The sequence below is a fragment of the Camelus bactrianus genome, chromosome 3 (genome assembly GCF_048773025.1).
Source record: "Camelus bactrianus isolate YW-2024 breed Bactrian camel chromosome 3, ASM4877302v1, whole genome shotgun sequence".
Classification (NCBI taxonomy): Eukaryota; Metazoa; Chordata; class Mammalia; order Artiodactyla; family Camelidae; genus Camelus; species Camelus bactrianus.
Genome location: NC_133541.1, coordinates 63159239 through 63186454, shown reverse-complemented (window position 1 = coordinate 63186454; position 27216 = coordinate 63159239). Strand labels below are relative to the sequence as shown.

The 27216-nt window shown below is 37.2% G+C and overlaps 1 protein-coding gene and 1 long non-coding RNA gene across 2 annotated transcripts in view; one reads left to right on the top strand and one right to left on the bottom strand.

Moving 5' to 3' along the window:
* The window catches only part of LOC123615188 (uncharacterized), a 464042-nt gene extending 459071 nt beyond the window's left edge, over window positions 1–4971 (bottom strand). Inside the window, exon 1 of the long non-coding RNA XR_012505525.1 lies at window positions 4289–4971. This is a non-coding gene — a long non-coding RNA (uncharacterized LOC123615188). The remainder of the gene's footprint in view (window positions 1–4288) is intronic.
* Window positions 1846–16083, top strand: ARRDC3 (arrestin domain containing 3). Its single transcript, XM_010949572.3, has 8 exons — window positions 1846–2355; window positions 6271–6352; window positions 8305–8452; window positions 9460–9562; window positions 9948–10204; window positions 10531–10693; window positions 10966–11120; window positions 13349–16083. Exons 1-8 carry the CDS (start codon window positions 2076–2078, stop codon window positions 13403–13405), a joined length of 1245 nt encoding a protein of 414 aa, XP_010947874.1. The 5' UTR covers window positions 1846–2075; the 3' UTR covers window positions 13406–16083.
* Window positions 16084–27216: the final 11133 nt, after the last annotated feature.

Below are 27216 nucleotides of genomic sequence, written 5' to 3'. Positions count from 1 at the left end.
AATGCTTAATGTATATCATTTAACCTTAATGCTAAGGAGCTGACATCTTAACAAATTCACCACTTTTACCACTAGGTGGCGAAAAAACCCAAATAGTATCTGTTACCAAAGCTAGTACAAGATCCCAACTATTTGAACAACTAGAACTGCCAGCAGGTGTCAACCAAGAGAGGGGGAAAAAAGACTTCCCCCAATTCAAAAACACAAATTCATAGTTTTAAGCACAACTATCTAAACTTTATTAGAGATAAATGGCCTGCCCATTAACTGCTCAAATAGTTTGCATATTTATACTCATTTATACAATGCTCTTGAGTCCAAGATACTGCCTTTTCAATTAAAATTCAATTAAATAAAATTCAGTTCCATCCATCCAAAAAAAAAAAAAAAAAAGCAAGCAAGCAAGCAAGACCAATGAGCTTAGTATATTGTAACTCACAGGTTCAACCTATCCAAATATACTGCACAAAAGAATCTAAAGTGGTTTAGACAGACAAAAATCTTCCAAAGCGTTATTTGGTTATGTATATATATTTATATATATATTCCATATTCATATTTTTTCTTCCTGTATTTCTCTCCTATAAGCAATTTTATTGACCGCAAAAAATCTAGGTAAGTATATGCTGTTAGCCTTGAATCCCAGTGTGATTTTATGAAAGCATTGCCATTTGTTACCAAAACGTTTACAATAAACAGACAAACGTACCTGTCCGTAAGACAGATGTATTATGAGAATTACTATGTTGAAAGGTCCAAAGCTAAAAATTAGAATTAAAGCTTTACAGAATTGAGCTCTATTTATGTAACAAATCATGGTTCTTAAAAATTATCTTCTGCGCTTCACTGACTGCTAACAAAGATTTTTTGATCCTATTGTAAACATTATGTCAGCTAAAACACTGTGTCATACTGCCTTTTATACGGCGGTACTTTTTTAGGCCGAACTCTATTCTTAATCCTCTGGACACAGGAGGTGTAATCATGTCATACCCTCAAATCTAGCTGTAGGTGGTGTCTCAAAAAAGGACTTTTTCTTTCTTCGAGGAAGTGGTCGAACCTTTTTCCTCCCTGCTGTCATCATGCAAACAACTTGGTTGTTTTTCATTGCTATCGAATTAAGAAATGAAAGAGAAAGAAAACATACTGATTAAATTATACTTGATCCTTACAGCATTCTCTTTTAAGGTCTCGAATCGGTCTCGACTGGGTTCATTTCCACCCTGCCTACAAAGCACTGGTTTTTAAAAGAATCCAAGCCAAGAATGCTGTCGTCTATGAACATTATCTCTTGCCTGATTTTTATTACTTTTTTTTTAATTCGTTAGTTTATGCTCACAACCAGCCCTTGCCCAACCGGTTTCTCCCCTTCCCCCATCTCTCTTCACACATCCCTTTTTCCTCCTCCCATCCAGGCAGTGGGCAAAACCCTGCAGTGCCGCTAAGGCATGCTCCGGGCTGGTCACTCAGCAGTTTATCCTCACTTGACTTTGCAAACATCTCCCCACCCAACCTTGTCCCCCAGTGCCCCCCTCGGCCATTATCTTTCCACTAGATTGTGCTCGGTAAGGGACTCCAGATAGCACGTCGAGGGCTTACGGTAGCCTGCCTACCAATAGGAGCCCACAATGAAGAGAAGTCAGGTTCAGACTCCCGGCAGCCCGTGTCTTCTTCCCTAGCTGTACACCTACTGTACCCGCGAGCGAGCGAGCGAGCGAGCGAGCCAGGGAACGAGCCGGCGCGGGAGGGGACGCGCAGGGAGGGCGGACAGCAGCCGCGGCGTGCGCATGCGCGCTGGGGTTGTTTTTCACAAAGCTCTTAAAGTGAGCTGGCAGCTTCCAGCCGCCCGTCTTTGTAAGGAGACCACTGAGACTAGCAGGAGCGCGGAGCAGCATCCTCTCCGCTGCCCTGACTTTTTAAGAAATCTCAATGAACTATTTGTAAAGAATCACTGATCCTGCCTGCAAGCTTTTTGCACGGCAAAGACATCGATCAGTGTTAAGTGAAGATCACGTTTTATATGTGATCTTGACTTTTTTGTCTTACATTATATTTTTATAGATTTTGTTATAAACATGGTGCTGGGAAAGGTAAAGAGTTTGACAATAAGCTTTGACTGTCTTAATGACAGCAATGTCCCTGTGTATTCTAGTGGGGATACAGTCTCAGGAAGGGTGAATTTAGAAGTTACTGGGGAAATCAGAGTAAAATCTCTTAAAATTCATGCAAGAGGACATGCGAAAGTACGCTGGACCGAATCTAGAAACGCCGGCTCCAATACCGCCTATACACAGAATTACACTGAAGAAGTAGAATATTTCAACCATAAAGACATCTTAATTGGACACGAAAGAGGTAAGTTTTTAAATCATTCAGAAATCATTAGACCTGCTTTCTTTGGGAAAGTTATCTTTTCAGTTTTTCTGAATTAATGTAATTCTACTCCTAGCATAACATGTAGCAGTTTGATAAATGTTAGCAAAGTTAGATTTGGTTTCTCCTTGACATTCATCGTATGTTAAGCCGTAATGCTTGCAGGCATCTGCAAAGTGACTGCAAACTGCACTTATTCAACTACCTCTATACCGGGCTCGGTCTGTGCCATACGCACTTGCAGTCCATTTCCACCTTACTTGTAAATTCTGCTTAAAGCCTGATTCAATAATTTTCCTAATATGTTTTCAAATGAATTGCTAAAAGCTGCAGTCCGTATTAGATTTTTTTTCCCTTGTACTCTGCAACCTTAGGTCTTAAAAAACGAAGCTTCAGTGAAGAAATAGAGTAACATTTTTAAGTGGGTTAATAGGTATATTTTATTTCTAATATTGACACGCAAAAGACTTTAAAGAATTGATCGTTGTTCTTTGATAAAGGGTTTCTGTGTCTTATTTTGACATATGGTATCAACACCCCACGTGTTTTTTCCCTATTCTTTCCAGTTCCTTTAGAAATTTACATCAAGCATTCTCTAATTTAAAGGACAGTATCTGTCATTATGGTATGTTTCAAATCAGTTTTAGAAGGCATTTAGGGTCAGTAATTTTCTTTTCTGAGCATCATGCTTAACTTTGGAACGTGCATTCAATGAAACCCGTGCCAGTCAAATGGAATAGAAAAGTATGCGGCTCATTGGATTTGATTTTTGGTTAGAAAAGGGAGCTAAAGCGTTGTCAAAGGGAGAGAGGGTCCTGAGATTTCCAATCTATTGTTTAAATGGTTACATTGTGGAAATATAGGAGACTCTAAGCTTGTTTTTCTAAGTTTCCACCCTTTGTTAGAAGCGGTTCAATCCTGTTTCGGACCAGTTCTGGGGGGTGGTGAGGAGGGGCGCTTATTCTGCTCTCAGCAGATTGGTTACACGCGTCAGGTGGTGGCGATGACTTAATTCCTAGCCCAAGAAGAATATAATGTTAAAACTGGTTATGTAATTTTGTGCTTCTCCTTTTTAATGCAGTATTTAGTTCGAATGTTGACGGTTTTTCAAAGAGTAGAGCACATTTTACTCTTTTTATATTAAAAAATACACATCCGTGAGGAGGTGCTAATTGAACTAAGGCAAGTGTGGAAATGTAGGGTGCTTTGAGTTACAGCATTAATGCATTATTTTTTAAAACATTAAAATGAAACCCATTATTTAGTTGGGTTTTCAGTTACACATAGGTAATTTGCATCCTGAAAAATGTCTAGTTAATCTCTCCGAGCAGTGACACTGATAAGAAATGCAACTGCCTAATGACAGTCCTGGTGTTTGCTGAACAGCAGACATAGGAGTTTATATTTGAACCTTTCTGTACGTGGCAGTTTTTTATAAAATGGATAAAAAGAAACAAAGGTTTTTAAAGAGTTAAGGTTTGCAGTGGGGTAAAAGTAGAATCACGACTTATGTGGACAAACACAATTTCATTAGTTGCTCCATGATTTCACAGTAGAGAAAACTATGTGCCCTGCACCCCACGAGATGCCCCTCAACCCCTGCAAAGCATGGAAGAACTCTAAGCCTGGAATAGTTTCAATGACTTAAAACCTGGGACCTCTCAAACTAGCCTGGTGACTGAGACCCGCCCCGGGCGGCCGGCGATAGGCGGAGCCGCGTTTGTTAGCCTGTTGCTAAGGCGATGCCAGGCTCTGATTGGATTGGGCGCGGGCGGGTGGGGAGAGTGGGCTCGCCGGCTGGGGCGAGGCTTGGAACCGGCGTGCGCCGGTAAAGGTCCCTCCTGAGCGGCCGCCCCCGCCCCTCCTTGCGTCCCTGCCCGGGCTTCTAGAGGCGCCCGTGGCTCATGTCACATACCGTTCTGTCGCCCCTCACCTCGGCCTGCTGGCAGCCCCCGGAAAGAGCGGCTTAGGTTTCGACAGAGTGGAGGGGAGAAGCCCCTGCCGGCCTCCCAGGTGCCGAATGGCTCTGGGCGCAACTTTTTAGCTGACGATCCTATTCATAGTTGGGCGGGCCGGGCTGGTGGGATCCCATTTTCCAGTTTTTCGGCTGGAAGTTGTCAGGCAGCTTCTGCGAACGCTCGTCTGCCTCTAGCTGAAACAGCGAGTTTCCCGGTCTGTGCAGTCACCAGACGGGCTACCTTGGTTTGACCTGAGGGGAGAGAGCAAAGGCTGGCCAAAAGAGGAAAGTGGCACTAACATCAAAAGCTAGGGGGGGGGGGCCTCGGCGAGTATTCCCTGCCCCTCCCCATTGTTTCTCGGGGCTGTTGCGTTCCCCACCCTCCTCGCCGCCGCCCCAGTTTCCCTCTCCTCAACTGTAAAGGTGTCAGGGTGGCCCAAGCCAGATCGAACCGGTCACCGGCTGGGGCGTGTAAAGCGGAAGCGCCGCAGCGCGCTCGCTCCGCCCTCCCCCTCCAGCAGGCTAGGCTGCGCGGCCGCGAGCGCGAGCGCCGCGCGACATATGCCGTATGTATAGCGGGGCGCGCGGGCGGCGGCGGCGCGCGGGCGGGCCGGCTGGGATCTGCTCGCGCCGGTTTAGGCCGGTCCTCTCCTGCTCCGGTCTAGTTCTTGATTGACAGCCCGGCACTTGTTTACCACCGCGCGGCCGCCGCCGCCGCCGCTCGCCTCAATGAGACTGCTGAGCTGGCACAAAAAGGGAGCAAGAAGGAAGAAAGGGAGAGGAGGCAAACTTTGGGCGCCTTCGTGGGGAGCGAATTTAAATGGCCCCCAACTCGTAAGGCAGTTTTCGGTGCTGGAATCTGTACAGGGAGCGAGGAAAGTATTACTGAGATAGAAGCGAGTCGTCGTGGTTTTTGAACATAAGTAACCACGTATTGGAGCCTTTTTTTTTTGGTCCCTTTTCTCCTTTGATGGGAGGGAAGCATCACGTTTTTTGTGTGTATCCAGTACTTTGGTGACGGAAAGTAACCCATTTTTTCTACTCTCGTAGTTAATGATGAAGCTTTCTACACCGAGAAAATTACATTAGGAAGACATGTACTTAAATTACCTAGTCAGAACTCTTTGGAAAAAAAAAATCCTTTTAAGAATCCAGAACCACCTCCCATATTTCACTGTGTTTATTTCGGAGACTTTTTTAAAAAACTGACCAAAAGAAATTGGTTATAAAATGAAAGGTCAGCCCTCTTTTCTAGCGATTGGCAACAACCTAGTTCATTTTTCAAGGGTGTGTTTCCCATTAGCAGGCACCTTTGAAACCTAAGGTATATTTTATATAAATGCACATTTTTAGCTATTGCTCATGCAGCCTGGGTGTTGTCATCATTTTAGGTTCAATAAGAATTTTTATTTTTAGCTATGAAACTGACATTAAAATGACTGTTCCTTTTTTTTTAACTCCAGATCTATTTGACAGCTTTTTTTTAATGGTTTTAGAATTGTCACATTCACATCTTCTAGTATCAAAACTGACATTTTAAAAGGTTTACGTGAAGTTTTCATTTTATATAGTCTTAACAAGATTAATTTAAGTAAATAGTAAAGACTAAGGTAACATCTTAGTATGAGGTTTGAGATCTTAGTGTTTTGTTGAGCGTGTACTGTGTGAGATGTAGACATTTTACAGTTAGGGTCGTTTTCCATTTAAAAACCACCTATGCAGCGTAAGTATTAATTATCCCCATTCCACAGATGAAGTAACTGAAGACAGGACTTTTATTTTACTGAGAGGAAGTGATGAAGTTGGAATTAGAACTCAGATCTCTCAGACTCCAAAGTTTGTGGCCTGAATTACTATATAAGCACCTTTAAAGTTATGCCATAGCAAAGAGAGTGTAAAGGTGTAATAATAAGTTTTTTGTTCTTTTCTGTTTGTTTTAGATGATGATAATTCTGAAGAAGGCTTCAACACTATTCATTCAGGAAGGCATGAATATGCTTTCAGCTTTGAGCTTCCACAGACGTAAGTATTTTGTAACAGGCGTTTTTCATAAACATCTATTCTTCTGAAATGAAACTTATTCAAAATTTAATTATTTTTAGTTTAAAAAAAAACCCTTTTCATTAAACTTGCTAGAGGAAAACAATATACTCAAAAAAGAGACAAGCTTTTTTTTTTTTTTTTATCTAGTGTGGCAAAATTATAGAAAGCAAAGTTCAACTCTTGGTACTCTGTCTCAAGATTTATAAGGTTTTAAAAACTTAAATGCATTTCATTTAGTGAGTGAATTGAAAGTTGCTAATCAAAATAGCGCTTAATATTTAGTTTGTTATCAGCGTTAACAGAGAAGGTAGAACATACCAGGTCTCACTTAGTAGTTTATAAAAAGTCAGTGTTTTATCTTTTCTAGTGATGCTAACCAACAGCAGTAAGCTAAGAAGATCAAAATAATTAGGGATATCCTAGCTTTAGAAGCATTTATGTGTGTGTGTGTGTGTGTGTGTGTGTGTGTGTGTATATATGTGTATGTATATATATATATATATATATATATATATATATATATATGAATTCATTAGCTTCTGTGAGAAGAGCTATTGAGAAGGTCACACGAGATGTTATAACCTGAGCATGAAAGGAAACATCTATCAAATACCTAAATTACCTTAACATAGGCTTGGAATCTAGTATGAAAGAAAGAAGGAAAGTATTACATTCTCAATGTAGTAACAAATTGTTAGAAGTTATACAAAAAACAATTTTTAATAATGCCTAAACAGGTGTTAAAAACCTCAAAGTGGCACTTGTACTGATTTTTCTGAAGGATAAACTTTAATTCTAATACTTAATATATGCGGATGGGGTTTATAAAGGGTATTTTTAAGAATATTCTATTTATCATATTATTTAAGAACATTTTTAACATAATGCCCTAATTACTTTGAGAGAAAAAAATTTAAGTCTCTGAATACAGCCGGGCTAATACAATTGGGACTGAATATTTTCAAAGAACAGAGATAATTTAGTATGTTTCTTAAAAATTCTATCAGTAAACCAAAGTCATTTAATATAAACTCCAGAAGACTAGCACAGATCCTGCATTTTATTTCTCTGTGCTATACAAGTTAATGCAGGAATCTAAAATGCAAAAAAAGAGAAAAAAGTAAAACACCACTACTCCTAAGCTAGCGTGCTACCTTGTAAAAGACCAAACTTAGGGCATTTTTCTAACAAAATTATGAAAAAAGAGACTCAATTCACTGAAATAAAATCTTTCACAAGTAGTAAAATCTGGGAGAGTTGAGAAAGAATTCTGATTCTCTTGTGTAGAGCAATAGGAAAGATTCTTTTCCTAAGTCTATAGTGTAGTTAGAAAACATCGCCAAAAAGAGTTAGAACATAAGTAAACTAGGAAATGTAAAAGCAGTTTTCTAGAGTTTCAGTGGACTTAATGAAATATGAAAAATTTTTTGAAACTATAATGACTATTCCAGGCCTTTTCTAGATCTTAATTAGTTGGTATAAAAAGAGATAATAATAATTTGTAGCTAATGAAAAGTAGAATGCCATAGAGAATTTGGTCTGAATATTTGACCAGTGTCTAGAATTTCTCAATAGAAATAGTTAAACCATTCTTAACTTTATTTTTAAAGTAAAATCTTGACCTTTTCAAGAACTGTTTTATTTCCAGACTTTCATAATTTTGCCACAAGCATTAAAGTAGCCTCTTCTTAAAGAGATTGTATTCTGGCTTTTTTAAGCAAAATTTCTGTAATATTTAACAATTACTGTTATTTGAAAACAAGGTTTTTTTCCCCCAGTGACTTATCCCTTTGGAAATTCTTTTAAATTATGGCTTTGATACCTCATTGATGTATAAACGGTACAATATAGTAACACTTCTATGCTGACCTACTGTATAATTTTCAGAAAGAGGTATAAGATTAATATATTGACCTTTATGTTCTGCACAGACCACTTGCTACCTCATTCGAAGGCCGACATGGCAGTGTGCGCTATTGGGTGAAAGCCGAATTGCACAGGCCTTGGCTTCTACCAGTAAAATTAAAGAAGGAATTTACAGTCTTTGAGCATATAGATATCAACACTCCTTCATTACTGGTAAGAATTGACTGAATTCTTCATTCTTTATTTTTGGCTTATAAATACTGAAGAATAATTACCTAAACTATGTAATTTTTATAATTTTAAAATAGTGGTTTTATTTTTAAATTCCATAAATGTTATTTTCCCAAAACATATACTCATGAGCACACAAATTAATGCAGAATATGCTCATTTTCTGATTGTAATAACATTAATTTTAAAAGAAAGACCAATATTTGGTAAGAAATACCTTTTACTCATAAGATAATAGCAGTAACAAAAAAATAGATGTTCCCTGAATAATTTTAGTGGAAAAGGAACAGTAGTATCAATTATTATAACAATATCATTTAATTTGAAAATATCATAATCTAAAGTTTGTACTGCATTGCATTATTCCATTATAGGGATAGTTGTCAAATGATGGGGAGGTTATCACTGTCATGAAAAACTTAATTCTGTTTTAAATCTTTTTTAATTGCATTTTTCACAAGATTCAGATTTGGCTTCAAAAACTTTATTTGGTTTAAGCAAATAATAACATCTTTAAGCAAATAAGAATCTTAAAGATGAGCAATTTGCCCTTTTTTACAAATTGAATTTTATATTCTCAAAGAAAGATGTCATTATTTGGGATTATAACCAAGTTGCTTTCCAAGCTGCCTTTTTTTTTAAGGCAGTTTAAATGGAATGTGGAAAGGGTTTTTTTTGTTGTTGTTGCTTGGTTGGTTGGTTTCTTTAATTACTGTATATGTAAATAGTGTGGGCTAAAGTATGTTTACAAAATATGGTGTTAAGCCCTTTACCCTTTTTTCTTTAATTGAATGGGAACTTGTATAAAGACAAAAATACTTCTATATATCAGAAGCCACTGGTTAGTGGAAAAGTATGTTTGGATACAGGAAAAAAAGCAACATTGCTTTTAATGTTAAATTCTTCAAGAATTTAGGATTGTATTTTAAAACATTCTATTATTGTCCCAACTCTACATTGATCTTTTTCTCTAAATTTATTTCTTACAGTCACCCCAAGCAGGCACAAAAGAAAAGACTCTCTGTTGCTGGTTCTGTACCTCAGGCCCAATATCCTTAAGTGCCAAAATCGAAAGGAAGGGCTATACTCCAGGTATGTATGAGGTGGAATCTCACAAAAAATGATCTTTTTTCCCTTAGCTTTCATGTATAAATTTACATTATTTCTACTGAATGCAAACATGATACAGTATTCTTTGGTAAAATAACGTAAGTTGTGCTTATCCAGTTTCCTTTCATAAATTAGAATTAAGTTGTCTTTTTTAGTAGTTACTGTCAATGAGTAGCTTATTTTTGTAACTGTAAGTTCCTTGCCACTCTTAGGATCCTGCTTTTTATCCATGTAGTTTATTGAACTTTCAAACTTCAATCTAAGAATCTACATTTGTTTGGGGTTTATTTGTTTGTTTTTTAACAGTAGATGTATATATGTGTGCGTGTGTGTGTGTATATATATATATTTTTTTTTTTTCCTCTAGGTGAATCAATTCAGATATTTGCTGAGATTGAGAACTGCTCTTCCCGAGTGGTGGTGCCAAAGGCAGCCATTTACCAAACACAGGCCTTCTATGCCAAAGGGAAAATGAAGGAAGTCAAACAGCTTGTGGCTAACTTGCGTGGGGAATCCTTATCATCTGGAAAGACAGAGACGTGGAATGGCAAGTTGCTGAAAATTCCACCAGTTTCTCCCTCTATCCTCGACTGTAGTATAATCCGTGTGGAATATTCGCTAATGGTACGTACAGATTTAAAGGTTTGGGGTTTTTTTTTTAAGTCTTAAAAGTCATATGGATATCATTTTGTCTTACATCCAGGATTTGATTTTTTTTTACTCCTTATATGATACATATAATTACATATAAATCTCTATATAGTTAGGATTATAATTACTAATTTTACTTTAGGTAAATGTACTATATAATAGGGTTACACAGTGGAGAAACTTTTCTTGTATATCATAAGTATATAAATTTAAAAAAATGACATTAAAATTGGGTTATTAGTTTTAAAAATGAAATAGTACTTGGTATTCTGAACCTAACATCTCCTTTCATTGTTTAGGTATATGTGGATATTCCTGGAGCTATGGATTTATTTCTTAATTTGCCACTTGTCATCGGTACCATTCCTTTACATCCATTTGGTAGCAGAACCTCAAGTGTAAGCAGTCAGTGTAGCATGAATATGAACTGGCTTGGTTTATCCCTACCTGAAAGACCAGAAGGTAATTTGATAATGCATATCTAAACATAATCTATTATTTTCAAGAAGATGATTTTGCTTCTGTTAATTTTATGATTAGATAAACTGTATCTGTACTTGAAGAGAGTAGGTATGCCCCTAACGTTAGGTTTAAAACATATATGCCCTTAGTTTTGAACACAAAACAAATAATTGTTACTTTACCTCGACATTCCTTTTTAATACCTACTATTCTGTGTATTTTGACATGCATAAGAACATGCTGTTCGAATTGCGTGTATCTTTTTCCTTCAGCACCACCCAGCTATGCAGAAGTGGTAACAGAGGAACAAAGGCGGAACAATCTTGCACCAGTGAGTGCTTGTGATGACTTTGAGAGAGCGCTTCAAGGACCATTGTTTGCATATATCCAGGAGTTTCGGTTCTTGCCTCCACCTCTTTATTCAGAGGTAAGCATCAGATCATCCAGTACAAAATGGGCTGGCTCTCTTGGGAAACAGTATTGCAGACTTTTTTAAAATAGACTTAGGTTTTGATTATCATAAGAGAAAAACAAATAATTTAGAACAATAGATTAAAAGATTAAGATTGTCAATATTTACTAAGTTTGACCCAGAGGCCTCGTATTATTGGGAAAATAAAGATAATGATCTAACCTTATGCTTGTAAAATGCCAGTTAAAGGGATAATTCATATTTTAAAGCATCCATAGAACTGGCATTTCGCAGTCATTGACCAAATAGCTAGAATTTATCTTATCCATTATTCTTTTCCAGTTTAACTTTCGTATTTTAACATTCTCAGTCATTGGGGAAAGAACATATTTGCAGTAACATCTTAACAGCATTCCAGCACTGTTAGATTATTTTTATTCATCTCAAGTAACTAAGCACTTCCATGAATAAAACATAGCCTTTACTTGGGAAAAGTTTACGGACTGTGAGAAAAACAAACTTAGAAGAAAAACATTATATAACAATGTGATGGGAATGCACAGTTCATCTGAGGAGCAGCTTATTGGCCCTTAGGAATCAGGAGGGGCTTTCCTGAGAAAGTGACTGTTAAACTGATTCTTGATGGATAAGTAGTCCTCAAATGTAGGATGGTCCAGGCAGGAAAAAAGATAGGAACAAAAGCAAGGAGGTGGGGGGAAATTCAGCAATTTCAGGATACTTCAGAATGTATATATACATAATACACATTGTGAGAGTTGGCCTCAGTACCACTATAATAACAATTTTGTCAATCACTAGAATCAGCTTTTTCCTTTTCATTGCTATAATTTAGACACCTATTTTACAGTGAAATATTACTCCCAAATAAGACATAAAGGGATTGTTTTCTCTCCAATAAATCTCTATTATTTTTTATTTTTTTCCCCTTAACACCTTGACTGGAAGAGTCATTTTTTCCTTAGGATGAGGTTAATATGAAATCTACTTTATTTATTGATTATAGGAAGTTCAGATCTGTTCCATTCTTACAAATTCTTTATTAGACATAACTTTTCTATTCCAGTATTTTAGTTCATAAAATTTTTCAGTAGATGCTGCAGATGTTCTTCCACTTGTTAGAAACATGTTACTACATTTTTATTCTGACATTTCTGTCTTGCTGGTTAAGTTGGTTACTTGTGATTTGATCTGAGGCTTCCTAGCTGTCCAGTAGGCATTTTAAAAGAATGGTAATCTAAGTATCCACTTTTAAGCAATTTGTTGTAAAATTCTACCACCTTTTAAAATGAACTAAAGATAATTAAGAGAATTAAAAACTTTTAAAACCTTAAATTGGTTCATGGTGTGATTTAATTATTTAACATCTAACCACTTAGAGGGGGAACAGTCCTAGATTGTATTAAAGCTGTTCTGAATTTTTATATTTTTTTCTGTAAAGGATAGTCAGTGAAAGAAAGAAAAATTATTTGACTTCTTTCCTTCAAAAATGTGTTTTCACACCTAAAGTTTCTGAGGCAGTTTGGATTATTCCATATTTAAATACAAGTAAATGGGTCTTGTCCAAAAGATCTTTCAGTCAAACAAATGTATTAAACCTAACAGTTTGCCTTCCTGTGTCTATTCTTTTTGTTTCTGAGCAGCAACTAGAATATATTCACTTTTATTAAGTGTATGTATATATGAAAGTCACTAAAGAAATAGAGAAGGTGGGAAGCCTCTAGAGCATTTTGGATTCAACACTGCTATTTCTTGATACGCAAGTGTATTCCTAGGCCCTTTCTAGGGCTTTACATCCATGAGTTATTACCTCACATAAGCACAAAGAACTTTCCAAAGCCTAGGGAAGAGGTAAGCTGAATTTTTTTAACAGGATGAAATGGCTCCTTTATAAAAGGAGAACACTGCTATGAAAATGTTTGCCATAGTGTATTTGAGTTATAAGTACTACTGAGCGCTGAGTAAAAAGCTCCATTCTCTGATAAAATTTATCATTAGCTTTTGTGAAGGAGAACTATTTGGGCATACCTTCATAAATGTTATTGTTAATCTAGTTGAATAGCAGGTACTTTTTAGATAATCCTAGTACCCTTTCTTCCCCATACAAGCTCTCTATGTTCTTCCTGATTGCATTTCTCAACTCATACTCAAAATCTTTGTCCTATTTGGTATATTCTTACTAGACTGTATCAAATAACTGTGTTTTTTTCCTCTTTTCTTTCTAGATTGATCCAAATCCTGATCAGTCAGCAGATGATAGACCATCCTGCCCGTCTCGTTGAAGGAATACTTGGTTAAATCAAGTTGACGTGGATTCCGAACTATATCTCCTCCCTTCCCGGCTGAGGACAGAGAAGTATCTTGGAGACATGTTTTCAGAGGAAGTGGAATTGCTTTTGCCCAGAAAAATGACAAATACATGAAACAACCAGTGATCATGCTTTAGAAGCCTACAGCAACATTCTGGGACTGCTCCAACATGCTTGAAGATCTAAGCTTTTCTCCTTTAAACCTGGCACATACTAAGAGCAGTCTTCTTAGCCTATGGTCATACGTGTCAAGACACCACGTTGTAAAGAGGGATGATGTCCTTCTTTTGATTTGAAAATTTGCACATGCTCAATGCTTATATTGTGCGGTTCAATGTCACTACAGCTTTTTTTTTCCATTTATGCCAGACTCTTAATACTCTTTTATAACTTGTTTGTGGTGAGCACAACAAGGAACAAAAGCTTTGAAAAAAACTTTAACATGAAAAAAACGCACTGACTTTTTTTTAATTTAACATAGCCTGGACTTTACCTGCGTATGCCATGCTCAGAATTGTCCTACTAGGCTGACCATGTATCACCTCTTCAGCTTGGATCCTATTGTGGATTTATTTACAAACATCAAATGCCTTCAAGCCAATCCTTCTTGCTGTATGTTTTGCAGCCTACTGTAGTAGATACGCAACAGTATGTGGGAAAAGAGATGAAAGGAGGAAGCTAATAAGAGACTTTGTCAAGATTGTATACCTTCTTGGTTTCTTTTAAGAATTTGTTGCCTTTCTACTATTACAGCAAAGCAGCATTTTGTTACTGACTGCCTAAAATCACTTAATCTCAGGTGAACGCATCACTTGCCAAACTGTTGGAATGCTATTTGTGTTTTGTTGCACTGTTGAGTTATTTTTTTGTTTGTTTGTTTGGTTGGCTTTTTGGATAGGGAAATTTGGAAAAGGGACATACACAAAAGTGATAACCCACCCGCATTCCCTTTTTATCGTTACATATAAGAAGAAACTAGCAGAGCTAAGAATGGAGTAAAGAAAGGCAGTATGGCAGGCACCAGCAAAGAGTTAAGGGCTGTTGCTCTTAAAAATTAGTATTTTTATTATTATTTTAAAAGTATGAAAGTTTTCCAGTCACTGGAGAGGAGGAGAAAGTGCATTTATTTTTATACAGAGTTACCTAATTACCTCCAAAACACATATGTTGGAAGTCATTTTTGCTGGTGCAGAGTATTTTCATGAGCAGGAATATATATATACGTAGGTTCAGTTTCTGATTAGAGAGCTCAGTGGATACATTTCCTATCCTGCTCAAGCTTGACAGCTTGAAAACCCAAGCTTATTCTAAAAGTGTGTAACTCCAAAATTATGAATACTACAGTGTGTGCTGGAATAATAACTTTTATATTTTTGTGGATTTTTTTAATGAAAGTATTTTTTTCCATTACCTTAAAGAACATTTTGCTAAACATGAGAAATCATTCACTCTCAGTATATATAGATAAGATAATGAAGAACGAACTCATCAGTAAATTATAGCTTATATTAAAGATAATTTCCAGTTGGCTCATAACAAATATACCAGCATTCATGAAGACACTTAAAACTGCATTTTCCAAGGTACCAAGTGTACTGATTGATTGTCTTATTTTAGAAGGAATTCAGCTCTGATGTTTTTTAATGGAAATCAGCATCTCTGATGTTGCAACATATGTGTGAAATGGGTGTTACAACTATCCTGCCATTTAACCCCACAGTTAATAAAGTGGCTGAAAATAATAGTAACTCTGGCTTGGTGCTTGACCTGGTTAAATACTGTCTTAAAGCTTCATACAAAACAAATAGGCTTTTCCATAAGTGGCCTTTAAGAAAACATGGAAGACAATTCATGTTTGAATAATGCTGACAGGGTGAAGAAAGCCCATGTAAAAATGAATCGCGTTTTAAGTGATTCGTTTAAAGGGTTTGGGCTCCCGTAGCAAACTAATACTAGATAATAAGGAAATGGGGGTGAAATATTTTTTTATTGTTGTTAAATCATTTTGTGAATGTCCCCCTCAAAAGAAGCTAATGGAATATTTGGCATAAAGGGCATTTGGTGGTTTTTTGTTGGGGGTGGGGATTGTCAGAAAATCCCTTTTCTTTTCCTCTTATGTCTAACTGACTAGGGAACAATTGTTGATATGCATAGCATTGGAATACTTATCACTATATACTCTTACGAATAACACATGAGGAAAGAATGACCAATATTCTGATAATTGGCACTGGGTCACAAAATAAAATATGATAAAATTTTAAATATATAAAACTTTATCAAATAAAGTTTTATTTTCCCCATTAAAGTATTCCTTTACTTTCTTATTTTTAGAGGCATTACTCCTTTCTAAATATTGGTCACTTCTTGATATAAGATGTGAGGTTCACAGTTGTATTCCAGTATTCAAGATAGATTCCTGATTTTTCAATTAGGGAGAGTAAAATCCAAAATGTTAGCAAAACAAAGTGCAATATTAAATGTTTGCTTTATAGATTATATTCTATGGCTGTTTGTAATTTCTTTTTTTTCTCTTTTATTTGGTGCTGAATATGTCCTTGTAGGCTGTTTTAAGAAAACAATATGTGGGAAATGATTTAATTTTTCCTATTGCTCTTCCTTGTGGAAAATAAAGTGTTTTGGTTTTTTTCCTTTTTGTAAAATTGGAGATTTATTTGAATCTCAATCATAGTAACTCAGCATACATGCAAACACTATTAAGACTACAATTAAACTCTTATTTTAAGCCTTTCTGGTTAAGAATTTTTTTTAGATTTCTCCTAAAGAAAATGATTGAAGGTCTAAAGGAATTTTTAATATAAATAATCATTGTTTTTCTTAATATTTCATTAAGCTGTGAAGCTTTTTTAATAAAACTTAAATATATAAATTTCCATCTTATATGTGAACCAAACTTAACCAGATAAAGTAGTTTCAGGTACCAGCTCTTTCTTGCTGTGATGAGTCTGTTTCTGGTATTTCAAGAGCACATAAATTTAAAAGTTATATTAATTACTTTAATCTTACAAAAACACAATTTTTCTAAATTTCAAAAAAAGGAAATATTTTTCTCAAATGTCTGAATTTTATAGTGATTTGTAACACTGAGAAGTACCTTTGGAATCACATTTAGAGATTATCTTCTTTCAGTGTTCCTAAATTCATGGATGAGCTATCAAGTTGTATATGTGCCTTACAGTAGGATTCTCCCCTATTCTCAAATGTATATACACGTAGAAAAAGAAATGTTACAAAGACATTTAGACAAAAAACATTTTAAATCAATTTTGTGGAAACACACTGTCATCTTTGTTAACTTAGAGCCAGCAATCTATACAATGTCATAATACGGAATAAAAATAGAGGAAAAAGAATTACAGCATGAGAAGGGGAAACTCGGTTCTGGGTTCTGTAACTTTAGATGGAGCCTTGAAGATGTGTGAATTTTGACTTCATGCACAAAGTGAAAAAGTAGCTATCCAAAGTCCTTTTCATAATTGAAGGTTTGAGGTTATAATACATCTTTAGATAAAGAAATGATACTCTATGTCAATTATTAAGACATTGGAAATTAGCCATGTTTCCTCTAAATTTGCATCAATACTTTTAGACTGAGTTCAGTACATGTCTCAAGTTATATAAAGGTGACAGTTATCTGGATCTGCTTTTGCAGTAAATCACCTATACTTACCAAACTCCCCTTGTCATTAATTATAATTTATTGAATGGCTCAACCTTGGTATATTTATCAGGACTTTTCGATTATAACAGAGGGAGAAACTCAGATTAGCTTAAGGTAAAATGTATAAACTAGTAATTCCAGGGATAAACTATATTAAGGACATTTGGACCCAGAAGTCCAGATAATGTGCTGGGGACACATTCGTTTTTCATCTCTGTTCTCTTACCCTGTTTCTTACTAACATTATTCTTTCCTATCCGCCTTAAACTCTTCCATGTTAGGCCAGGAAAGATGACCCCATCTCTTATAGCTCACAGAAGAAATGCTATCTCAAGTCTCCAAATCACTTGTTAGGAGATCCTGATTGACTAAAACGTGGGTCATGTTTCATGCTACATAGAATGGATTTCCCAGTAGAGAGAGTTCTACTTCCAGAAGGAAGAAAAGAGGTCACTATATTCTGTATTTCAAGTGCTGCCCAAACCAGCAGCAATGGCATCACCTGGGAGCTTATTAGAAAAGCAGAATATCAAGATCTATCCCAGAATGTCGACCAAACACCTGTTTACATGATTCCCAGGTGATTTTTTAAGTGCAGCAAAGTTTAAGAAACTGCAGCACACAAAAATAGTAAGAGATGCAAACACTAAATAGGCAACTCCGTATTCATGAATCCTAAGCTGTAACTGAGCTGAGGATTTGGTGCACTTAATAAGTGAAAAATACTCTCACCATTTTAAATCCCAAAGCATATTTATGACTTGATGTTTTTGAGATAGCACTTTGTAACCGCTGAGATGCTGGCAGTTGTACCTTCAGATTCAGAACTCCTGTGTCAACAACCAGCATTTCTCAAAGCTTCCACAACTGAATGATGAAATATTTTGCCTTTTCATTCCTTGATATTAAATCAATACAGAGGGGAAATGTATTTTTTGATTCATGAGAAAAAATTATTGATGTAAGAAAATTTATTTTGACTTTTGAGGAATGTAAGTCTGCAATCCTTCGAAGAAAAGAAGTTTTAGGAACGTAACGAGATGTAAACACATGAATACAGAAAGGACACCTCAAAGCCAAGAAAACTAGTAGCTTAAAAATCCAAAAGCACATGCCCAACTGGAAATAGATCCAGTATCAACTGTCTTTGATGAACAGCACAAAGGTAAACATAGAAGGAAAAGATTTTATTTTTTCAAACCAGCTTCACAGATACCAGTTTAGACAATGTCAAGAAATTATATAGAGCCAAAAAACAATAAGTTACTTTATAGTAGTTTCTAGCATTTATATATTAAAAGTATATAGCCTAATGTGATTCAAGAAAACAAGTATTTATGACATGTATATTAAGAACTTCTAATACATCATAGGTAATTCTAACTGGAAGTGGATTTTTGCTAGTTTTAAATTCAAGACTTACCTAAGTTCTCAACACTAATTTCCAATCCAAACAAAATACTTATTATTTTTGGCACTGGTAAGTATCTAGGAACATTAATAACGTTAAAATAATGAGCTAGAACATCACTTTGTATAATTTAGAGGTCTGTTTACTAGTTACACAGAACAGTCTTACCAGTGAACAGAAAGACGTGAATGATTATACTCTCCTAATTTTTAACTTTATAAGATGATTATTAATTTTGTCAACTCCTAAGCCTAACAGTGATGATACAACTAATGAAAGTCAAAGTATTACACTGTTACTGCTTTAGATGTTATAAATTTTTGCCAAATGGAAAAGTTATCTGATCCTTACAGGAATTTGAATTTATTAGGTCATTTCTGTGAGATAATAACTTAAAGATAAAAATGCAAAAAAAATTGTTACAATAAGCAGCGAGTTTCTGCCTTACATACACACACACACACACTGTTTTAAAGGAAATCAACATTTCCACCTTCTAGTTCAAAGCCCACTTTTATGATCTAAACATTTTAGCAGGTCTGAATGCTGAGAAGTAGTATTCAAGATGTTTAGAATAATTAGAAAATAATAGGAAACTAAGATATAGCACAAGCAACATGCAAACACAGTATGCTGGCATCCATAAAAGCATACCCAGAACCTACAACCACAAAATCCACATGCATTCTTCACCAAATTGTTAATCCCAAAATTCCAAAAGCAGAGGAGAAAACGTCCCCCGCCAACCCCTCACCCCTTCACTATTTTTCCTCCCACTTGGAAAGCCAATTCTACAAAAACCCTTGCGAAGAAACAGCCACAGGACTACATGCAATGGACAAATGCCTCAGGCTGGTGAGCTTTTATGAATGCTTTGAGCAGACGAATCTGGAAAAACCAAATAAATTGCCTCATTACATTTCCCCCTATGTTCGTTTCCTATCGCTGCCCTAACAAAGGACCACAAATCAGGAAACTTAACCGAAATGTATTCACTCACAGTTCTGAAGGCTAGAAGGACACAAAATCAAAGCAGGGCCATGTTCCCTATGAAGCCTGTAGAGGAAAATCTTTCCTTGCCTCTTGCTTCCAGTGGTCACTGGCAGTCTTTGGCATTCCTTGGCTTGCAGATGCATCCCTGGAATTTCTGCCTCTGTTATCTAATGGACATCTCCTCCCCGTGTATCTCTTTCTCTTCTCGTGGCAGTCTTCTCTCTGACTCCCTCTTCTTCCCATTAGGACACAGTCATCTTGGATCAAGGGCCCACCCTATTTCCTGTATGACCATATTGTATTAACTATTACATCTGCAATAACCCTTTTCCAAATAAGACCACATTCTGAGATGCTGGGGATTAGAGCTTCAACATATCTTTTTGGGAGATGCAATTCAACCCAAAATACCTTCCTCTCCTCCCTCCAAAAATGGAACCATAATAATAATGTAGTATTTATAAGGAAAAGCTACCTATTTAGGGCACATATAGTTAGCTATTCCTCACTTTATAGAGATTTAGTCCTAAAATGTAAAAAATGTAAAATCAAATTAGATCAAAGGAAACTCCACCTTTTCTTTCTTTCTTTTTTTCCTTTTGGCCTGATGAGATACTGTGTAACTCTCAACTTTAAGTTTGTGCATTTTATTTCGTCAACAGTAAGCAAGCACTCATCTGAGAGAAAAGAAACCTGAGTTCTGGTCCATAGACACTAAGTGACTGAACTTGAACAAGCCATTTGAGTTTTCTGGGGCCCCATTTCCTGCTTCCTCATTTAAGAAACAAAGGTCTTTGGGGGCCCTCCCAGCAATATCTTTCTACTTAGAGTACCTGATATAATTGAGTGAAAATACTATAGCTTTGTGTTCAGGCTCAGGTCTTCAGGACTTTCTATTCTTGTAAAATTTGTAATTTCACTATATTTAAACCAGTGTTGTAACTTAAAAGTGACATAATTGAATTGCACTCTAAAAAATTGTTAGTGGTAGTACATAGGCCACTACTTTATTTCAAAACAGTAAAACTCACCATGTTCTTTTAAAGGTAGCCACAATATCATCTAATATATTACCACTGTGTTTTACAAAGCACACTGTGTCAGGAATCCAGAATTCCAGATCCCAGTCTTCCTATAGCCAGATGGTAACAGTGCAAAATGTTCTCTCGACCTCAGTTTCTTCATTCTTATCATCAGAAGTGAAACTTTTCCATACTGTCTGCAATTTCTTCTAGACAAATTGTCAACCTCTTATTCAATGGATATGAAATTCACGTGAGATTCTGCTGTTAGAATGCCACATAATCGAACTATGTGATTTGGGGTTGGTTTTATTTACACATAAGTCTCTTTCTTACTTAAGGTAACAAGAATCTTCCCAATTCTAACATCAAGATGTGCATTTTTACCTAGCATTGAGTGATTTTAATATACATTCCCAATGCTAAGACAGAGATAAAATTTTTAAAATTTCAGGATATGACTGTTACATAAGAAATAGATGTCATCATATAAAATTTATGACAGCAAACATTAATTCATAGGAAGAGCAGTTGTGTCTTAGTTTAAGAGTCAGAAGAATCTTCTGAGGAAGATTTGGCTAATAATCAGGAGTGGCTACAAAGTCACCTGCCTGCTTATTTATGGTGAAGATCCTGGTGACCCTGGTTTACATAAAGGAGGGAGGAAGGTGATAAGACAAGTTGGTCAAAACATTCCCTTGAAGGGAAGTTGAATAGTTCTCTGTGCATATGAATGTTGTTTACTTTAAAGATAATCTCCATTTTAAGTGTTAACACTAGATTCTTTCAAGAGGAGAAAGCGAACCTGGGATATTTCCATCTGGGACAATGTACCAGGTAGAAAAACTTGGGAAAAAATCACTATGAAGTTTTGGCTACAATCCCCACTTACTACACAGTGAAATTTCCTTCCAAAATACCTTGGGCTCAGCGCTAATGGAATACAACATAATAGAGTTTTGTTACCTTTGGGTATTACCTACACCATTCTATGCTCTTTGACAGTTAGCTTTCTTGATTCAATAAAGGAGAAGAAAATTGTTCCAATTTAAGGAAAATCTATTAACTGGCTTAGTTCTCTGAGGTACTATTCTTCAGTACGCTGAAGCACTAGCTTAAAAATAACATTATTCAAATCGAAAAGCTCTGACCAGGTAGAATCTAGAGTATATATTCCTAAAGTAGGGGGAAGATTGTATGTCTGTCTGTCTGCCTTAATCTTTTTTTTCCTAAGCCCATGTAGAGCGATTTGCAAAGTAGAGAAATGGGACACGCATATGTTTCTTTGGCCTGTCTTTTAAATACCATCCTACGAAGCTCCAACAATGTATTGGATACTGTGTGAGGTCTCGTTATGTATATGATCTTGTTCCTCCTTACAGCCACTTTCAAAGATAGTTCTTATGTGTAGTATTTTTCAGTTGGGTAAACCATTTCCAAGAAAGGCTGGGCAACTTTCTCAAATCACACACCTGTCAAATTAAAGACCAGTGATTCACATCCAGGATTGTCTCTGGATTTAAAGCCCTGCTGGCCTTTGACCATAATGCTACACATAGTATTAATTAACCCCTTGTCTGAGCCAAGGCTTTGTCTTCAGAAAGCCCCCAGTTTGCATCAGAGTCATTCATCCTCACCAGGACACCTCAAGAACTGGACACGAGAATGGTAAACATTGCCAAGAGGAGGGCAGAAGAGGCTGGGGGATCTAAAATACTGGGTGTGATTGTGAAGAGCATGGGCTCCTAACAGAGGACAGAAATGTAAAGGCAGAACACTACACGCTGTCTTCACAGAGGTAACCAAGGCCCGACTGTCAGCAGCAGCTGCTGGTATGGGAAGAAAGGTCAGTGAGACCAGAACTGCCAAGAGGGGTGGGGGGTGGCCAAGGTAAGCCAGGAGACAAGACCTGATTCCAAGGGGAAAACTAGGTCACAGCACAGTGCCGTGCTCTCCCAGGCTCCTTGCCCACTGGGAATGCCTCGGTGAATGTACCTGGACTCGTCTGACAGTCAGATGACTCCTCTGAAAACTGAGCTAATTAATCCCTTCATGGGATGAGAGAACCATTTCAGCTAATCATTTCTTCAGTGGATGAGTAATAAATAGGGTTCACCACACTCACTTAAATGGCGGTGGGAAGCTACTTGACTTCAAAACATTCATGATGCACACTAGGCATTTAGGATTTGAAACTTCTAACATTCAGTCATTCAATTATCAAGCCAACCAAAACATGTTCATTTTATATAGCACTAAATTCTGTGTCTACCCTGAGAAAATGAGAACAAAATTCATTAAATTTTCAATAGTCTTATACCACCATTCCATTTGCTATTGTGAGATCCTTCAGGGTGGTGATGATGGCTATTAGCTCTTTGCTTTCCATACATCTCTCTACATACTTTTTCAAAGCAATCTTTCATTCCCTTAGCTTCGGTTATCAACTCCATGATAATGTCTCAAATAATCATTTTCTCTGGTCTGGTCCTGCTTTTTCTCATCTCTTTGCCTTTATTTTCCAAGACATTAACAGATATTTTACTTAGTAAATTCTTCAGTTCCTAAAAACTGATACTTCTAACATGAACTCATCTTTCCCCATGGACCTAACCCCCTCCCCAACCATACCTTCCCTTTGTCTGGATTTTCTGATCTCTGTTATAGAACTACTCTTCTCACTCATTCACTTCATGCCAATCAGCTGTGAATTTTTTTTCAGTCTTCTTTGTAAGACCTTTGTGGTCCCTGTCCCTGTCCCTCCATTCCCACTGCTACCCTCCTGGTCTAGGTTTTTATGCTGTCACACATTTCTTACTTTCTTCTACCAATTTTAAAATAGAACTGGAGTCTTGACTTAGTGATGCCTGAAGAAGGGAATTAAGGGTAAATGAGGCCATAAGAGAGGGACTCCGTTCTGATAGGACTATGGCCTTATCAGAAGAGGAAGAGAGGTCTCTCCCTACGTCTTTCCCTTTCTCTCTCTCTCTCTCTCTCTCTATTATCCACGTGAGGAAGCAAAAAGGCAGTCATAGGCAAGCCAGGAAGAAAGTTCTCCCCAGAACCCAAACATGCTGGCACCCTGATCTTGAACTTCCCAACCTCCAGACATGTGACAAATAAATTTCTGTTGTTTAAGCCGCCCAGTCTGTCTTATTTTGTTATGGCAGCCTGAGCTGACTAAGATAGGCACTGAGAAAAATTGGTGTTAACAATATCACTTTCCTTAACCTTTTACAATTAAGGTTTCATCCTTATAAGGAAAAGAGAAGGGCTACCATATGAAGTATTTTTTTTTTCTATATGTGAAGCAACAAATGAAAAGATAATCATAATTAATGAAGGTTCTTCTTGGCTAAACTTCTAAAGAGGGTGTCTCTATCCAGCTTTCTACCCCTCCTTCACAGAAACAGTTTTTCCTACCCCACACCTTTTAGCCATGAGGTATGAATGAACTAGTAAAGAGTAAGCCTTGGTTGACTTAGTCTTGTTACCATGGCACAGTAAAGCCTTCAGGGATTGGTAAATGACCCAATGCTGACCAGAGGGATGTAAGAAGAGTTTTACAAAAATTTCTGGGAAACTTCTTGCTTTCAACAAATAGTTGTCAGGACAGATATTCTCTTTTCCACAGGAAGTTGGTGTGGGTGGAATTACCTTGACTGTTTATTTACTGAGTAGGAAGGCAGGCTAAATATGAAGCAGACGCAAGAGAGGGGCAAAGCTGAGAGACTCGAGAAGAGAAATAGAACTGGAGTCTTGATTGGATGACGCCTGAAGCCCAACCTCCCCCTGCACTTTTTGGTTCTGTGAGCTTGTAAATGTTCTTCGTTGCCACTGAGAGGTTGGCCTTCAATTACTTGTAACAAGAAACATCTTTCTTATAGAAAGGATAGGTAAGTCCATTACAATGAGGAAATTATTATTCACAGGAAAAAATTCAGACCTTTTCACTCTGCATCACAATCTGACCCAATTCATCCCCCAAATGCTTTGTAAGGACATTTATTCTTACTCTCCAATACCTGTCTCTGTGAGTGCCGGCCCATCACGCAGCCTGAGGCACTTTACTCCAGGTACACTAAATGGAAATTACATAAATTTGTCCTCGCAGAACAAAATAAAGTCTCTGATAAAATAAGTAGAACAACATAATGAACAATTGAAGAAGCAATGCAAAGGTGTATATTATGCAGACCGAAACTCCACTGAGAAGAATTGAGGGATTATTATAAAACCACTGAAAAGAGCCGGGGTCCCACTGTCTCAGCAGCAGCATGGGAGTCAGCAATGTAAAAATGAGGAAACCAGTTGCAAGCACAGGAAGCCCAGACTCATGTATTTTTGTCCTGGTTGGATAAATACACTCTAGCTAAACTCTGTGCTAGTTCAGGGGTCAAAAGCCTAATTTTTTAAACATTATTTTCAGTGGGAAAAGTTCAAAGAGGATCTAATGACTGCAGATTAAGACCTATGGAGGAAAGTTTAAAATCAGGATAAGGTAGCCCAGAGATCATAAAATCAAATGCTGTCAGTGACCAGGTAGGTGGAGCGTGTGAGTGAATTGTGAGCAGTAGGGGTGGAGAGGACAGAGGACCAGTGCTGTATCTAAAGTGCGCAAAGAACATAGGGACTGCTCAGCTCCAGATGACTGTTGCCCTATAGAAACAGTACCCTTGTGTTGTCAGATTTTCCAGTTTTTTCAAGAGAAGCTGGAAACATGTTCATATGGAGTGTGTGCGTGTATGTGTGTGTGCGTGCATAAAACCAACTAATCAAAAAAAAAAAAAATTCACTGTTCAGTCTAGAAAAAGGAAAGAAGGAAAAAAGAAAGTCAGCGAGCCATTTCTCTGAATTATCCTTTAGAGAAGTCATCTTCCAGGAGCCTGAGGAGCAGATCATCTGAGTGTCATTTTCAAACTGCGTTCAAGTCTCCGCTCCGCACACATAAGACCTGCCTGCGCAGGCAGCAGGTATGCGTCATTAGGCAGAAAAGCCAGGCCCGCCCCAAACAGGGCTTCCTTAGGCCAAAGTGCAAATGAGAGTCCCTGGGGTTCTGGTTAAAATGCAGACTCTGACTCAAGTCCGGTCTGGGGCAAAGCCTGAGACTCGCATTTCTATGGAACTCGCTGCTGTTGCGATGTTGCTGGTGCACACTTTGAATAGGCAAGATTTTAAAGTAGGATTTCCCAACATTTTTTGGACCACGATCTAAAATAACAAATGTATTCTACTTGGCAACCTAGAACACATATACAAAATAGATATATAATTGAAACACAGACAAAAGTTATTTTATTGTATGGAGGGTACCTTGATTTTTTTATTCGATTCCACTGTTTTAACCTATCCTATTATATATTTTTTTAATATTGATCTGTTTTTACTCATTAAAGAGATTTTATAACCCACTAATAGGTGATGCTATAAAGCTTGGGAAATACTTCCGTTAAATTTGTATTCAAACCCTTTCTACTACATTTTTTTTTTAAAGTATCTTTCCATCTTTTTAAAGGATAGAACAAGAAGAAAAAAATCTGTAAATGTTTCCTGAGGATTGTAGATCACCAGAGATGACAGTAACAGCTAACAAGGTTTGAGCACTTCTATTCTTTAGGAGGGTGGTTAAGCACAGACCTCAGGATTCTCACCCTAGCATAGCCACCCACAAGCTGTAAAACCCAGGCAAGTTACTTAACCTCTCTGTGCCCAGTTTCCACATCTGTAAAGTGGAGGTAACAATAATACAAATGCCTCATGGGGCTTTTATGAGGACTGCTGTATAGGTAAAGCTGTGTACATATAGGAAAATGTACTGCACCCAACAAGTGTCATTGAAGTGTTTGTCATTGCCGTCATTATTACTGGGTACTTTGTAGGAGTGTGTCATTTAGCTTCCTAATAATCCCATGGGATATTATAGCAGAACTGTTTGGTGGCCCAGTTTACAGCCTTTCCCACCTACTTCTTTGCTGACAAATTCCCATTTACTCAGGGCATCCATCTCTCACAGGTGATTCAGGGGTGGGTATAGCTCAATGGTAGAGCATGTGCTCAGCAGGCAGGAGGTCCTGGGTTCAATCCCTGACATCTCTATTTTAAAAAAAAATTAGTGATTCAGGAGTGAATCCTAGTTGGTAAAATGATCACAAAAAACCCTCCTCCCTTGCCAGTGATGAATTAAGGAAGAACATGTGATTCAGCTCTGGCCAATGAACCATAAGGCATCTGGGAAACATTTCTTCTCTCTTAAAGTAAAACAGAAGAAAGAAACTTCCTATCTGCTTACACTGCATGTTGTTATGTCTAGCTGTGATGGCAGAAATTGCAGCATTCATTTGGCAGCCATGAGGGAAGCCAAAGACAACAAAGTGAAAGGCACGCTCATGGACATGGGGAGGTCTGGCTATTGTCTCCACTAGGGGTGAGGAAGGTGAGGCATAAAGCAAGGATAGGAAATTTCCAAGAGTCACACTAAGGAAGTCACCTATTCTTTATCCACTATGCTACCATAGCCCCACTTTTAAAGAATTCATAATTATTTTCTTTAAATGCCCTAAAGATATGAATTGATACATGTGGAAAACATTTCCAGAATCAGTTGCCCATCTCAGGACCTTTAAGGTCAGTTAAGATGATCATTTGTTGGGGGTAGGTAGGTTGTGAGCCTGTCAAT